The 17,069-nt window shown below is 42.5% G+C and overlaps 1 protein-coding gene across 4 annotated transcripts; it reads left to right on the top strand.

Moving 5' to 3' along the window:
• Positions 1–509: 509 nt before the first annotated feature.
• Positions 510–15,860, top strand: LOC125513743 (casein kinase 1-like protein 3). Of its 4 annotated transcripts, XM_048678933.1 has the most exons (16): positions 511–739; positions 837–877; positions 3,751–3,820; positions 3,912–4,060; positions 4,639–4,734; positions 4,807–4,877; positions 5,015–5,076; positions 5,227–5,290; positions 10,034–10,118; positions 10,211–10,337; positions 10,436–10,509; positions 11,320–11,374; positions 11,932–12,056; positions 13,007–13,196; positions 14,808–14,933; positions 15,314–15,860. In XM_048678933.1, the coding sequence occupies exons 1-14, from the start codon at positions 664–666 to the stop codon at positions 13,142–13,144; spliced, it is 1,233 nt and encodes a 410-aa protein (XP_048534890.1). In that variant the 5' UTR covers positions 511–663; the 3' UTR covers positions 13,145–13,196; positions 14,808–14,933; positions 15,314–15,860. The 4 variants fall into 4 exon arrangements, with proteins under 4 accessions (XP_048534891.1, XP_048534890.1, XP_048534889.1 ...); XM_048678934.1 differs by lacking the exons at positions 14,808–14,933; positions 15,314–15,860 and adding an exon at positions 14,132–14,636 and having other exon boundaries at positions 510–739; XM_048678932.1 differs by lacking the exon at positions 15,314–15,860 and having other exon boundaries at positions 14,808–15,190.
• The last annotated feature ends 1,209 nt before the right edge of the window (positions 15,861–17,069 follow it).

Genomic DNA, 17,069 nt, shown 5'->3' on the forward strand with positions numbered 1-17,069 from the left:
ATATTCCCGCAACAACGTGCGGAGTATCATCTACTGTACACAAGGCACGAGCCCATCGGCCATTGGTCCTGGAAACAACCACGCGGTGAGAAAAATAACAACGAAGATCGAACGAACGAGATGAAGTTGAAGAACAATTTCACCCAGATCAAACGGCCAACGAAGCTTCAAATCGAGGGAGCCTCTTGGACGCGAGTTGGGCAGCCTCTTTATTTGTTTAAATGGAAAAAAATGCTAGATTTTTTTAGATAAATATATTTGCTACGTTTGATGAAAATGTGCCAAATTATCATTATTGATAGAAATGACATAGCGAAGTAAAGGGTTCGTCCCGTCTGGTACGACCCAAATGATTTTCTTCGTTTGGGTCGGCCAATTGAAGTTACCCTTTCTAGCCTGTTATGTGAAAGATATTTCTGGTAAACATGAGACGAGAGATTGAGACTAATTTACCGGATTTTTTTAAGTTGATTCTTTTCTTCAACTTACCCTGAACAGCGGAACTGTTGGAGTTGTTTTAAGCTGCGGCCAAAAAGAACTCCAGCCGGTAAGAGGTGGCCTAACCCTGTCTGACCTTATAGAAGCTTCAGCCGCTTCTTTGCCCCACTCCTACCACCCAAACTCCAAACCCTAGCTTCCTAGCCTACGCGTCCCCGAGCGAGCATGGATCGGATCGTCGGTAGCAAGTACAAGCTGGGCCGCAAGATCGGGAGCGGCTCCTTCGGGGAGATATATCTCGGTTCGATCTTGATTCCTTATCCTTCGATTTCCTTCTCCGTGGTTGGATTAATTAATGGATCTGATGGGGTTTGGTGTCATCTCGCTCCTGTCTGCAGCCACGCATGTCGACACGTACGAGATTGTAGCCGTCAAGATCGTGAGCTCCTCCTCCCTCGCTTGCTTTGTATTTTCTTCAATCCGTTTGGATTATGCGGCGTCTATTGCCACTAGTTGCGTGAAGATGTAGCCGTTGGGCTCCTCAGATATATATTTTAACCGGCGCATTGCTGTGCATGTTAGAAATGCCCTGATATAGGAGTGTTAATTTTCAGTTCAAGTTTATGCTAAGATTGATGGGTTAGAAACTTAGAACTTGTTCCTTGCTGGTTGGTTTTCTTTTTGGAGATAGTTCCTTGTGTTTATTTTTATATGCTTTGTATACAGAACGTTCAAGTTTTTTTTTTGGGTTAAGTAGCACTTATTACACATCTATTTCAGTTACTTCATGGATTCACATGGTTATGGGTTGTTTCTGCCTAGAAGGAAGGGTGCGCTGTTTTGTGACTTGCTTGATGCTTCTGCAACACAAGTACACAGTAATATTTTGAAATGGGAATGGTGTTATGGTTCGAACTAACTGTTCCCGCCATAGTGGTCTATTCAGTGATTATGCAGATACTGCGTTGCTTTGAACTATAATAACAGCATAAAAGAGGAAAGTGTTGTGTTACTGTCAGGGACAGGGATCATTTAATACAGCAACCAACATATAAATGTTCCGTTAATAAGCACAAATTGGCCTTTACATGTGATGAAACAGCTCTAGATCATGATAATACACTTGCTGTCCTTATATTTTTTTCCTGGGCTGGACGGGCCATATCATCTGCTTATATTTAAGGTTCACTCCCAATTCACAAGTTTCTCTGCTTGGTTTCTATTATTGTTGCTGCCTCTTCCTCTGCTTTACGTGCACTGGGCTAGGCTCCAGTGGAGGGCGCACAACCAAAGTTGTGGCAGTTCCCTCCTGTCCAGTGGCTAGGTACCGCATAGAGCACCTTTTATAGAACAAACATGCTCATGGTTTGGTGTGATTTTGAGTTGTTGTCTGGGTTCAGGTAGTGGTGTATCTCTCATCTTCTGTTCATGTTTTCTCGAATAAGTAGTGGCGCATAAAGGGCGTGTTTGGTTGCCCAGGTGGCTATAGCCTGCATCGCATGGAGGATCCTGGCTGAGTCTAGCCTGGTTGAGATGATGCAAGGATGAGCTGAGATGAGTGTTTGGTGAAATGTACGGTATGCGTGCATGAGAGATGTTGTTTGGTAGACTGCATTAGAAATTCCTCAAAATAAATCTTATCTGAAATCTGAACCAAAACTCAAGTTTCAATTTATTTATCAAAAATTCCTCAAACGGTTATATTATCTAGGTCCGGTGGAGCCTCGTTGGCTGCTTCTTTCTTGGATGGGCACGTCAGCTCCGCTCCTGCTGCTTCTTGGATTGGACGCAAGCTTCTTCATGGCTGCGACACAACCTGTTGCTGCTTCTTATTTGATGCAGCACGACAGACGTCCTGGCACCTCTGGCTCACACCCACCCTGCTCCGGTGGATGGGGTGGCCGAAGCAGGCCTTGCTCCGGTGGATGGGGGCTGGATAGAGAAGACATAGATGGGGGCACGAGGGAGAGGGAGGGGGGAGGAGAAGCACGGGAACAGGAGGGAAAGGGAGGGAAGGAGGAGAAGCTCTACCTCGGTGGTGAGGAGCCATGCCGGCGGCAAGGGCAGAGGCAATGGTGCGGTGGATCTAGCGGCATCGCAGAAGAGAGGGGGGCTGTGGAAGAGTGGCGGACAAATCGCGTGGGGGGCGAGATTGCGAGACGAGTCTCGCTGCACGCGCGGATGCAAACGCGAGCCTGGATCCGGGAAACGACCAAAACTTGCGTTTCCGCTCAGCCTGGCTCGGAGACCCTTTTTGCATCAATTGGGCCAGGCCCAGGTATACGTGCAGCCTACGAAACAAACTGTATTTTGCATGGTGGGTGTGAGCCAGATGCAACACAGGGAACCAAACACGCCCAAAGCACCTTTTATAGAACAAACATGCTCATGGTCTGGTGTGATTTTGAGTTGTTGTCTGGGTTCAGGTAGTGGTGTATCTCTCATCTTCTGTTCATGTTTTCTCTAATAAGTAGTGGCAAATCTCTCATCTTTTTTTTTCATGTTTTCTCAAATGAATAGTGGCGTATCTCATGTTCTGTTCATGTTCTCTGCAATGTATTGTTGTGTCATAGGTTCTATTTTGAGTAAAATACGTCTATCTTATTCCCAAGGCCATTCTGAAGTCACATAATTAACTGTTAGTATTAATCTTGTCATGATCAGTTATCTGGATGCTGTATGGCATGCAAAATTAGCTAGCTATGCATGAGGTTTTCATGTCAGCAAGGAGCAGCAGCTAGAAGTACAGACATCCATCCAGTGCAACAGGCAGAAGTGAGAAGCAAAATCTGATTTGACTTTGAGGTAGATAGATGGCAGTAGGACCCAGAAACCAATAAAAGATCTGTCCTGGCTTAGCTATTAAGTCAGTAGATGGTAGTAAGATCGGTTTGTTCAGGCTATAAATATTGATGCATGCCATCCTTTGCTATATAAGCTTGTTGCTAATGATATAATCCTACAGAGCTTCATACTAGTTCCATGTGTGCATGTGTGTATGAGAGGAACAGTGAGTGTATCCTGGTGAGAGAACTTGTTCTAACATGGACACTCTTGGGTTTGCCTGCTCCATATCTTGTTTTTTCCCACTTTTATTTCTGGCTTGATCCTAAACACAATAATTTCTTCATAATTCTATACTAGAAGTTAGATATAGAAGCAAGCAATGAAATAATTTTGTAACATTTTATAACTTGAAGCGATTTGCATTGATAAAAGACTCCCATTTTATGTTGATAAAAAAGTTCAATAGCATTTATTTGGTTTTTGCAGTCCCACTGTCTTCTGATTTATGTTCATTGCTTTGTTCAGGAAAACAGCAAAACCAACCATCCCCAATTGTTATACGAGGCCAAACTGTATAATGCTCTTCAGGGAGGGAGTATGTGTTTAAACCGTGATTATTTTCTTATTGCATCGACTGCTGAACCGTAGCTAAGGTGGTAACTTCTGGTACTCGTGGATTGCTGTAGCTGGTATTGCAAACATAAAATGGTGTGGCATTGATGGCGAAGAAAATGTTCTTGTTATTGATTTGCTTGGGCCAAGCCTTGAGGATCTGTTTGTTTATTGTGGCCGGAGATTCTCACTGAAGACAGTTTTGATGTTGGCAGATCAGATGGTAATAAGAAAAAACAGTCTTCATGTCTTTTTTTCTGTTTCCTAGTGGTGAATCGGTGATACATTGTGATTGTTTTCGAATTCTTCTATTGTGTTCTGTCTCTGACTTGTTGATAAGGGTTTTACTCTGTAGCTCATACACAGCTTTCTTCTCTTTGTTCTTTTTCCTAGTGGTTAGTCGGTGTTGCAGCTGTGATTGTTTTCAATTTTTTCTGCTGAGTTCTGTCTGTGACTTGTTTATAGTGCTCTTATCTGTAGCTCATACTTAAGATGAAAATCTGCAACAAAAGATAAAGGCTAGGCATCGCTTTTTTGAAACAAGTTGTTAGTCTACTTCGAGATCAGGTGTACAGTTTACCTCAACAAACATTTGGTTATCTTGCAATTTTTCTTTCATGGTTATGTTTTATTGCTCCGCCTTTTTTTTTCATGTTGAAACCATGCTTGATTGCAACTATTTTTTACTTTACGTTCTATATATTCATACACTGATTTTTGAAGTGGAGTTTGTATATGTTGTCTGGATTTGATTTTGTCATAGTTCTTTGGCTATGGCTGATTACTTATTTACCACTGTAGATAACAAGAATAGAGTTTTTGCATTCTAAGGGGTACTTGCACAGGGACATCAAGCCCGACAACTTTCTTATGGGCCTTGGTCGGAAAGCTAACCAGGTCTGTACAAGCTGGCCGCTGATAGTTATGCCATATATATTCATTATGTTTAACTTATGGTCCAACTCCTAGGTCTACATCATTGACTTCGGACTTGCCAAGAGATACCGTGACTCAACCACGAATCGCCATATACCCTATAGGTGAATTAGTAATAATTTAGAACCAAAATACATGTAGAACTATCATGCATTTGCTTTTCTTGTTTATTTGATCTTCTCATTTTTTTGTGGTATTCCATGTGTTGTCTGAGTATTCGTAACATACTCACATTTTTCAGAGAAAATAAAAATTTGACTGGCACAGCTCGCTATGCAAGCTGCAACACTCATCTTGGGATTGGTGAGCACTATGGCCTTTTATTTCTGTATATACTACTAATTTAGATGCCTGAATGCTGGCCTCATTATTTTGCTGGGACACTACCATAAATGTTTTTTGTTGCTATCTTTTGACATGTATCACTAAATTAGTGTTGTTACCACATACCAGAGCAAAGCCGAAGGGATGATCTGGAGTCCATTGGATATGTTCTCTTGTATTTTCTAAGGGGAAGGTATGATTGTTCTGTGGACAAATTATATGTACATCACCGAGTAAAAGATATCTGCAATTGTAGCCATTTTCGTTATTGAAATCTTTGTGTTACGTAGCAATGTAGGCCTATACATCTGGAATGCATTCATGTTCATTATTGTGAACCATGTGTTGCTATTAAGTAGCAATGTAGGCCTATCTACATCTGATCCCTGTGTTGTCATCATTATCGGTTTGTTTTGATGTTGATTTAAACATACCAAGACCACATATGTAATGCCAGGATGCCAAACAAATAAAAGATAAATTCGAACGCAAAATTAAGATAGTTTAATATATGTGGTACCGAGTTCTTTGTTCAATCTATTATTTTTAAAACTGAATTCATCTATTAGGACTATGTCATTTTGTGGTTGAGTCACCGTAGCCCCTTGCAACACCAAAACCAACGACCGTATGTGTTTGCCAAAAATACATCCTACTACCGGGTGTGGTTGCACCCATGTCTCATATACTACCATGTGGTAGTATATATATACTACTTAAGGGCAACTTGAATGCTTTTGTGTTTGAATAAAGCTCTCACAATTTCCTGCAAAAAAGGGTAACTTGAATGCCGTGCACCAAAACGGACACACCAAACGTCCGTAAACAGCGGATAGGGGATGACCATCCAACCTGGCGCACCAAATAAAATAGCGGACACTAGTTTTCATTTAATAGTTGGATTCTTTTACATAGCAAAAGGATCTGACCCTAGTCTACTCTTTGTCGGCCGTGGGCAGGTGTCCCACGCACTACTCTTTGCTAGAGTCCGCCCGGCCTTCCATGTCGCCGGTAGAGGTGAGATTGATCATTGAGCCAGACAGTCCGGCCTCGCGGTTGTTGCGGTGCGGCGCGAACGACGTGGAGCTGCTGATGTTGGTATCGGTCGCGTCTGCCACTGCCTGTGCCGCCTCCGCCGCGATCTGGTTGAAGAGGCGGTCGCGCTCTGCCTCCATGACGCGGAGGTGCCACCGCTCGTGTCAGATGGTGTAGGCGCTGCACATGGATTCGAGAACCACTCGTTGCATGTCCACGAAGCCTGGATCCTTCACGACCATGGTTGCGACAACTGATTGGACACCTGCTCGCCCTCAATCTGGCCGCCAACTGGTGCTTTGAGAGGAGCAGCAGGTTGTACTGCTGCTCCTCCTGCAGCATCCGGAACGCGGACATCGGCGGCGCCTGCTCCATTGGCTCTGCCATGACGCGACTGCAGTGCTCCTCCGCTTGCTCCATGGTTAACCCAGCTACCGGCGCGGGCGACTGCTCCTCCTCCTTTGCCTCCTTCATCGCCATGTCCTCATCCGAGCTCCTCAGGAGAGCTCGAAGGCTCTCCCGCCATAATGTTGGCCGCGTGCTAAGGACGCCATGCGTCCATCTCGGTTTTGATTTTGTCACGACGCTGCGTCGAGAGTGTCTTACACCACACACGCCGGGTCCCGGCCATTGCTCGCGAAGGTCGAAGAAGGAAGAAGGGAAGAGGCGGTGTTTCGGCGGCTCAGACGGCGGCGATGGGGCTTGGACGTGATGCAGTTTGTGTTGTGGCCGACAGAGCGGCGGCTTGAATGCGTTCGCCTGGAGTTGGTTTCTTGTTTGCCACGCCGGTGTCAATGCTGGGTAGGCGGACGACCAACTTGAATGCGGTAGGATGCCGTCCTGTTGTCATGCCTGGTCACGTCCGCTTTGAACCGACATTAACGTGGTGAGGAGAGTGAGCGCACATGGAGTGATTGACATGTGGCAGTGACAGGTCATGTCCGCTATGGACTGGCATGAATGTGGCGCGAAGAGCATAGTGGCGGTTGGAGCAGAACGAGAGAGAGAGGGTTTTGTGTGGGCCGGGGGTGTCAGAGGCCTACGTGGCGGAGGTCCGGACGCCCGCAAACCTTCCCCAGCTTTGCTTTCGGTTTGTGGGATTTCAGACGTTTGGTGCACGATGTTGGATGGCCTATAGTGTTAGGACCGCGTCCCGGACGTTTACGGGCACTTTGATGCATGGCGTTGGAGTTGCCTTACCATTTTGAGTATGTTATATCTTAGATTTCCAAAGCAAGCTACATGAAAAAAATTGGAAGTGAGTCCATAATTTTGGTATATGTTGGAAATACCTGCATATTTGTATGTATACAGCAGTATATACTAAAGAATCTCTCCCTAATAATAAAGCACGGGTTGAGTCTCTCGGGTTCACCATCGTGGCGTTTTTACATAAAGGTCCCTGTGATCTTGAGTAATCAAACCGCAGTTCTATTTTAAGTTAGTATGTGAGAAAACGTTCTGTTTTTACAAAAAGGTCCTTGCATTTTTATTATTCAACCCGTGATCCAGATCAAGCCAACGTGGTGCTTGGGCGAGCAGAAATTGGCCATGGTGGTCGCGTGACACAGCAAGAGGCGGGTGTCGAGGTGCAGCCGAGTTCATGTCTGACGAAAAGAGACGGACAGGGCGCTGGTGTGATGTCGGACGGGGCCGAGCCGTGCAGCGGCCCCATGGGCAGAGGCAGCAGGAGGTGCGCGTCCGGGCGAAGAACGGCGAAGAACGAGAAGAGGATGAGCATGGAAGAAAGGAGGCAGCGAACGGATGATGGTGGAGGTCGGAGGGGTGATGTCGGACGGGGCCGAGCCGTGCAGCGGCCCCATGGGCAGAGGCAGCAGGAGGTGCGCGTCCGGGCGAAGAACGAGAAGAGGACGAGCATGGAAGAAAGGAGGCAGCGAACAGATGATGGTGGAGGTCGGAGGGGTGGCGGCCTCGCCGGAGTGACGAACGCCCGAGGGTGGCGGCGAGCGGGATCGAGGCGTGTTGGGCACTGCCCCTCCGTTTGTGATGGCGCTAGGAGGAGATGGGATCGGGAGGCTGGGGGATCGGGCTAGGGTTAGAGTGAGTAGTGGGGGCGCTGGGCCTTAGGGGTTAAGTGGGCCAACCCACGAGAAATATGAAGAAAAGGAAGGAAGGCTCCTGCATATGGCGTCCGATTTTATTTTTTAAGATATGGCATCCATAAATTAAGGCATTCACCCATGATTAAAGCAATTAGGAAGGCTGTCGCATGGTGCAGGCAAATTAAATGGATTCGTCCATATAGGGAACTAGGAAGAATTATGAAGAAGAGCGCACGGTAGGAAGAAGGCCGTTGCTCTATATATTTAAACATTTTGAAATTCGTGTTTTGGAGGTTTAGAAAAATATGAAATTTTTCCTGAGGGTACATATACACATTCCCAATGCCCGTGGCAAGTTTTGGTATAAATCTCGCTTTGTTTTGGGCTATAGAAATAAAAACAAATTTCTGACAATGTATAAGAGAAAAGAGGTGCCATTTTTGTCAGAAATTTCTCTTTTTTGTATTTCTCAAAATAAAAAGTATTTCTTTTTCAGATTTGTACCGGGCCTTAGGAATGTGTGTTTGTATTCACGTATTTGATTTAAGATTTTTTTAGCAACCGAAGTATGTTCTTCAAAAATTTCAAATATCAAGAGCCATGGAGCCCGGTAGCTGCAAGCACTTTTTGGCACGGTGTGGCCAAATTAAGCGGATTCATCGTAATCAAAGGAATGCATGTTGCACGATGCCTTAAATTATATTCAACATACTTTGTGTTGCATGCCTGCATGGATAGGTACAATAATAAAATACCTAAAGAGACGAGGCCTAAGATAATGTTATAAGCATGGCCCTAAAATTGGTTATATCTTCAACGGCAGCCCTAAAAGCATAGCTGGGCTAAGAAACTGCATTCTTTCCTCACTTGAGGCTAAAATACACCTCCAACAGATCATAAGTGATGAAAAAAAGTGTCTCGATGGAAAAATTGCTAAGAGATGCTAATTGCGGCGCCACCAGCAGTTCTAAAACAAACACTATCAATGCTCGGACGGCGGAACCGCCAAAGTTGGCCGCACCCTGGGCTTAGGGTTCTACTGTGCTACGCATTGGGATTCTAGGATTCCACTATTTTATCATAGTACGTTGTTTTGAATTCTTGATAAACCATTTTGATATTATTGTACTGCGCTGGTGTACATTTTCATGAACCGGTGTTTTCTTCATATGAAACATATGTTTTATGTTTGCATATATGATTCTCAATTTAATTATAGCCCAGTTTTCTCTCTTGTTGAAACGCACGAGCACAAGCGATGCATCAATTTTCTCTCCCGTTGCAACGCACGGGCATTTGTGCTAGTACTAAAGAAATGGTACATATACTACCTAAAAAGTTGTATATATACTACCAAAAGTGTTCTTGTATGCCACATACTATGCGTACATATAAAAAAAGGGCAGCCCAGTGCCCATAGCTCCCGCTTGAGCAGGGTCCAGGGAAGGGTCCGACCACTTCGGGTCTTTTGTACGCAGCCCTTTCCTACAATTCTGCAAGTGGCTATTTTGAGGGCTCGAACAAGGTAACAGCTTTACCGCTGTGCCAAGGCTTCCCCTTGTACTATGCGTACCTCTACCTAAAATGTATGAAAGACATGGGTGTAAATACACCTGGTTGTATGCATGTATGTATTGTACGTATGTGTGTGTGTGTGCACACGCGCACGTGTGTGTACGTATGCACTGTATTACCATTTTTGTTATTTGATCGTTATTTTGACATACCTCCTGTACTTTTGTCAAACACACACCCAATCCGTGTCGTTATTAGGAGAAGAGCGACTACTGATTTTTCCTTATATATGATCTCTGTAACTTCGTATATGTTTTCTCCAGTCTTCCTTGGCAGGGTTTAAAAGCTGCCACAAAGAAGCAGAAATATGACAAAATAAGTGAGAAGAAGCTTTCAACACCTATCGAGGTTGTTTAAGCTCACATGTTTTAGATTTGTAAAACGTCTTTCTGCTTTTTAAAGCCATTGCTGGAGACTTCTCATGGATTTTCTTGTTACAGGTTTTGTGTAAAACCCATCCTGTGGAATTTGCTTCTTATTTCCACTATTGCCATTCATTGACATTTGATCAACGGCCAGACTACGGTTTTCTGCGACGGCTCTTTAGAGACCTGTCGGACCGTGAAGGTATAGCATTCAGGAGCACTATTGTGTCATCTTTATATTATATTCTACGATATGCATGCAATTGTTCAAGGATTGTTCAATTATTTCGTCGGCTGCAGGGCACCAATTCGATCATGTCTTTGACTGGACGTTGTTGAAGTGTAAGCAAACCCAGAAGGTGAAGGCTCAACAGGTATAATGTGCTTCATTTTTCTTTTATGACGATGAAATATTGTTAGAAACTAATGCATCTTAAACTACTCCCTCCGTTCCATAGTACTCCCTCTGTTCCTAAATATTTGTCTTTTTAGAGATTTCAAATGGACTACCACATACGGATGTATATAGACATATTTTAGAGTGTAGATTCACTCATTTTGCTCCGTATGTAGTCACTTACTGAAATCTCTAGAAAGACAAATATTTAGGAACGGAGGGAGTAGTTGTCGCTGAAACGGATGTATCTAGACGTATTTCAGTGTTAGATACATCCATTTGAGCGACAACTAATATGGAATGGAGGGAGTACAAAACTAGGTAAAATTGTCTGTATCAATGCTTTCTGGGGAACCTGTTAAGGCTCGTTGAGTTTTGAATGGTTTAAAAGTTCTCAAAAAATATGAAACAAATACGGGAACATCACTCGAGTGATATAACAGAATCCAACGAACCGATTGGGAAAATATGAGTTTTTGTGCCCTTGGCAAAAATAGCAAACATTTGAACTCGCTACTGACTCAACTATTAGTTTTTTTCGCCCAAGGCACATAAAGTTGTATTTTCCCAGTCCCACCATTGGATCATCTTATATTATAGGTGTGATGTTGAGTATTTGTTTCATGATTTTTGGGAACTTTACACCATCGAACCTTAAACGAGTTCTGTGGTAATTATTGATAGAAAATCCTTCTACCCTCTGATCCAAAATAAGAGGGAGTGTTTGTGAACCCTATTTTAGCGCCTTCACTGATTTCTCTCTCTCCCTCTGTCCTGCCAATTACAGCAAGATCCTGGTGTAAGTAGCAAGCCGGTTGCAAAGAATATGGACAAACACCAAGGTAGAAATTTTGTTGTATAAGCACTACAATTTTCCTTGCCGTAGTGAGTTATATGCTTGATTAAGAAGTCCTAAAATATTGGCTGGTCAAATGCCTTGCAAAATACTTCTCGGTCATGTTCATACACATTTTTGGAACTATGGTATTTATCTTTCATGATCAGTTGGAATTTCCATTTTACTTTTAGAATGCTCACTGATAGTTTTTTCAAAAAAAAAAATCTTGGATGTACAATATGGAGTATCAATTGTATGTAAAGAAGTTAACATATGCCTATTGTGATGCATAAGGTATCAGTGGCTAATATAGCAACTATATGTGTACACAAAAAATAACTATTTTTGCACAGCAAACAGATGGACATTTTTGTCATGACAATTTGTAATTGCTATCACACTATGTACATTGGGATTTGTTTTCCTGATATTTTGGCAACTTGGAAGTATCACGTGTATTTGTTGACCTTGCAACATATGGTTCTCGAATCATATTGGTATTGTCCCTTAAACACCTTTTGTAGTTTGGGAACTACATCATGGTTTCCATTTAATTTTCAGTTAGTGGTTTACGTGCAGCTGAAGCTTCTTGTCAGCTTGAAGCAGAACAACGCCCAGTAATCAGAATGCAAATAAGATCTACTGCTGAGAACAGCCGTTCAAATAATCGACATTCTGATAAATTGGTATGTTTTTCTGTTTCATGCTGATGAAATATCCACGACAGAGTTTTTGTCAGAGTAATTTTTAGTTCTCATGAAGTTTCACAAACAGGAATTGTAGTTTACTAAACTAAAATTGAGAAATTTATGACAGTCTGTCCTCGAATTCTCATTATGCCGTTGTTTTATTAATATCGTGTACGTGCAATGCACGCTAATAATTGGCAATATTTACACTAACATTTGGCAAGATCTTAATTGCACGTTGAAATTAGGCAATATAAATTAATTGGTTGGTGCTGACATTGATATTAGGTATACTATCAATTAGGGGAGGTTGCTAACCTTGTTTAGTGGTAAACACTGGGGAAACATAGACCATTGAATAGGTGCGTTTGAACGTATGAGATATGTTGGATCTCCGCAACTTGTTCTTTTTAAATTGGTATAGATTTATGCAAATGATACTCTTCTCTCAATCATTTATATATTTTTGCCATTGCCATCGATTTTCAACCGTTACTGTGTGTGGGGAGTCTGAGAGAGAACAGAGGAATTAGTGCAGGCATGGAGAATTTTGTGCTTGCCGTTGAAGCAATTGCCGTTGGGGTTGGGAGAGGCCAAAAATGGGACGAGGACGACAATACATATCCGCTGGTAGGGATCATATTGGGTCGGTGGTGGTCGGAGTGGTGACGGCGCAAGCAGAAGTAGTGGTGGTGGTGAACTTTGGCATGGCGGGGGTTTTACGAGTGATGGAGCCCAAAATGAGACGGGAATCATAGCTCATGTCGATTGGATCAAGTATACAGGAGGAACTGGAGGGAGGCTTACTGGTGGAGGAGATCGAAGTGTGTGGTAGTGGTGGTCCAGAGATGAGAATTCCTGTAGGGAGGGCATTGACATAAATTTCTGGTAGAAGTTTGGTTTATACTGTTTGGTTCTAAATTTTCTTCTTTCTTACATTGTTGCAGAGGGTGAGTGCTAGCACTGATAAGGAATTGCTGCAATCAACATCATTTGGCCATGCTGGTGCCCCAAGGAAGAACGGATCAATCTCCAAAACACCATGGCTTGTCGATCCCAACTCAGGACCTTCAAACCACCTTTAGCACTCTGATCAGTCAGTTCCTATGTTCATGCCGGTCTATTTAGTAACCATTGGTGAGACTACTTTTGTTGCTGTTATGTTCTTACACCTTTCATGTTTCTATGTTATGGACAACTATGCTGGTGTCTTGGTGATATTTATTCTTCTTCCCTTGTCGCATGTTTGGTCGCATCCTAGTAGTTGTCACCAAACTCCTCATGAGCAATCTTTGAAGCACCACTGATGATATAATGTCGGTAGTGAAGATGCCTCCTGAAACATTCCTCTGTGTGGCGGACATGCAGAACCAACATTGTCAAGCGGAAAGGAAAAAAGGGTTTTCAGAATTAGAGGGAAAATGTGTGTTTGAGGCCTATTCCTCATTGGAATTACCCGGGAGTCAGGTTGTAGTTCTGCTAAGTTCATTAATGGTCCGTTTGGATGTCCGAATTGAATTGGGTTTTGTGGAAATGACAACATGGTTTATTTCGAAAGGTGTTGGTATTGCGTCGAAGTGTTTGGGTGCCGAAGAATCAGTGGCATTGAAACTAAGCCTTCCCTAAATTCAGAAATCCGGGAGAGATTCACGTGTACCAGAGATAAAGAGGAACTAACGGTGGCGGTGGTCGACAGGAAACATGCAAACGGCGGTTTTCGCTCCTGCCAATTCCAATTCATCGATTTCTAGCCCAAATATTGACATCCAAAGGAGGTGTGATTAGACATGGCTGTTTCTAAACAAGCCTTAGGTCTGCCGTGCTGTTAATCCTGATGGCTGGGGAAAGTGTTTGGTGTGCCTTAATATTTCTCTCAGTTAATTAACAATTCTTAATGACAAATATATCACAAATTTGGTATTCCCTTCATTTTAGAATATAAGGTGCATAAGTTTTTGTGCAAGTTAAAGTTCATGTTTGACCAAGATTATAGAATAACACATCAATATCTACAATATAACATGCACATGTTTGACTTCCAAAAAAACTAATACACCTTATATTCTGGACAGAGGGGATACCGTGTGCCCCCCTAGACAATGAGCCCTCACTCCTGGACTGGTGGCAATCGGCACGACAATCCGCCCCAACGCCCATGCGCAAGGGCCTGGGTACCATGACCCTCCTTGTCCCCTGGATGATATGGAAGCACCGCAATGACTGCGTCTTCAACGGAGCGTGCCCATCGGTGAACGCCCTGCTAACGAAGATCAAGGAAGAGGCCTCCCTTTGGGCAAGCGCAGGCGCACTAGGGCTCAGAGCCATTACCCCCAGACATGGGATGTCCATTAATTCGAAAGCTGTATCCGCCTCCTAGGAGGAATGTAACTACAACTCTCTCTTTTCAATGAAATCAAACGCACGCTCATGCGTTTTCTCAAAAAAATAATCTTACAAAGGCTTATAAATTGGGCTATAGAAGCAATTTTGTGGTTTTGTAAATAATGCTGATGTACATGCCCCTGGCATTTTATCATTAGAAATTTTCTTATTTGGAAAATATTCCTTTTTATTGAATTTACGAGGTTTTAAGCATGATGGCATAATAATGCCCTCATGGAACCTACTTTTGGCTTTCAAACCTTTTCTTCTTTGCTGTAGCAATTTCATATTTTTAGTGTCTCTGTAACCTATTTTGGTGATGACACTAGGTTCACTCTTTTCTATCTCCTTTTTTGTCTCTTACAGGTCATCTGGGTATGGTTTCAGCTGATAATCCAAAGGCAACATGTAAATTTTAAGTTTCTAAGCTGTCCTCTCTACTAGTTGAATATGTGGTTGATGTGATGATGTGAATTCAACACCACTTATCATGTAAGTAGTCAAGAAGTTTGTCCTTCCATATTATTATGTGCATAATATGTGGAAACTTAGGATTGTTGATACCCTTTTTTTGTGTTCTACCTGAGTGTTTATATCGTCAGCATCATCTGGGCTCATTGCTTCAGGTTCTTTGCCAACTAATATAGATGGTGCTGTTTGCTTAAAAAGAGCTTGGGGACTCTTGTACAACTTTAACTTTAATTATGATCAGCGCTTGTGTGATAATGTTTGCTCCTTTTGGCACCCCAGTGTTATCTCCTGAACTTATAGCTGGTTTGACTTTCAAGTCCACTTGAGTTGCTATTTAATGTGCTGAATTATAAGTTTTTTGTGCCAGATTGGGATTCTTACGAAATATTTTCTTGTGCCAGATGCTTTTAGTTTGCAAGTTGACATCTTATTAAACATAGATGGGCTTTAGCGTCAAATGTATGTGGTTGGATCTAACCAAGCAAGGGTTGTGAAGAGGGCCCTGTAAAGTAGGAGTACATGATTTTGGTTAGCATGGGATGCTTGGATGATTATTATTTTGACTGCTTCGATGCCACTTGTGTTCCGGTGGTTGAAATCCATTGCGATTCTCATGCCCAAAGTGCAATCTGGTGCAGATCACCATGGATGTGATCACATATTTAATACTCCCTCCGTCCAAAAAAAGCTTTCCTAGATTTGTCTAGATATGAATGTATTTAGACACGTTTATGTTAGATACATCCGTATCTAGATAAATCTAAGGCAAACTTTTTGAGACGGAGGTAATATAAGAGTATGACCTTGTCGGACTGTATCATTTGAACCGAGCTAAAAAGGTGCAGATCACCATACATGTAATTACGTATTTAACATAAATGCATGAGACCTCGTGGATTGCTGTACTATTTGGAGCTGAGCTAAAAAGATGATTTACACGATGTTAAAGTGTTGGCACTGTCATGGTATGGTTTGTGTTTATTTTAGTGTCGGATGTAATTGATATATAATGGTGTAGTTTTGTATATTATCAATGTTCCATTACATTATTTTCGATCATATATTGGTAAAAAGGAGAGCGTGTGTTATTTGTAGATTTTAGTGTGTAGCTTCTACTTCTCTGGGATTAGAAGGAATGAAGCTGTAGTGTCGTCGATATTCTAAAGTAAACATGCTTTTTGCTGATGTATTTTGTCCTTTTGTAGCTAATGCCACAGATCATCTGAATCTTATTGATACGTGGATGTTAATCTTGATGTGTTTAGTCCAACGATGCTGGGTTAGCCAACAAATACACAACATAACGGCGAGTTTGGTTGTGCTGTGAATTTTGAAAAAGCTGATGTTAGCTGTGGAAAAACTGGAAGTTTGGTTGAGATATAGCTGTGCACCTATAGATTTGGCATGAATTGTCTTAATGCCTTTGCGGCCTAAAAGAATATCTTCATATGCATTTAGCGAAGCACAGATAGAATTTAAGGTAGGGCGGAGTTTGTTGACACAAAAACAGAGTCTAAGCCCATGCATGCCAATGCATTTATATCATTGTAAATAGGTAGTCAAGTGCAAATGCAAATACATGTCAGGAAAACATGCAACTTGTATTATCAGGAGGCTAAAGCCATCATATATACATGAACAGAGGGAGGCCAAAGGCCAGAATAAATATAACTCTAACACCCCCCCCCCCTTCAAACTGATGGTGAATCCACAATACTGAGTTTGGAGAGGTAAAATGATGAGGACATGACTACCTTGGATACGACCAAAAATATTGCATATATGCATATTTGTCAGGTGATTTCTAATGCAAACTATTCAATAATCTATTTATGTTATCCAGAACAAAAATACTTCACACACTTTTGTGTTTTGTCTAATTGCAGGTGTATGGGACATTTGTACAATCCACATATGAAGACAAGGGAAAAGGAGAAGTTTAGGTTGTGTTCAAAAAGTCCTCTCACGTCACTTTTGGGCCAAGAGAAGATAGAGTCCAAGTCTCTCACGTTCTGGATTCAGATTCGGACTGCACAGACATACCTGACTCAAAACGCCAACAACTTTTTCATACGGACTCCGAATTGGGTGATTCTTTTTTTGTTGGAAACTAGATTTCGTGCTCTTTCCAACCCAATTGGATTCACCTTCAAATTC

This window comes from Triticum urartu, chromosome 6 (assembly GCF_003073215.2).
Source record: "Triticum urartu cultivar G1812 chromosome 6, Tu2.1, whole genome shotgun sequence".
Classification (NCBI taxonomy): domain Eukaryota; kingdom Viridiplantae; phylum Streptophyta; class Magnoliopsida; order Poales; family Poaceae; genus Triticum; species Triticum urartu.

Excerpts from the sequence above, each read along its gene's own strand:
- LOC125513743 (XM_048678934.1), top strand. The coding sequence starts at position 664 with ATGGATCGGATCGTCGGTAGCAAGTACAAGCTGGGCCGCAAGATCGGG. Across the intron at positions 4,735-4,806 it reads TTGGTCGGAAAGCTAACCAG|GTCTACATCATTGACTTCGG; the intron begins GTCTGTACAAGC and ends TCCAACTCCTAG. Across the intron at positions 10,119-10,210 it reads AGCTTTCAACACCTATCGAG|GTTTTGTGTAAAACCCATCC; the intron begins GTTGTTTAAGCT and ends TTCTTGTTACAG.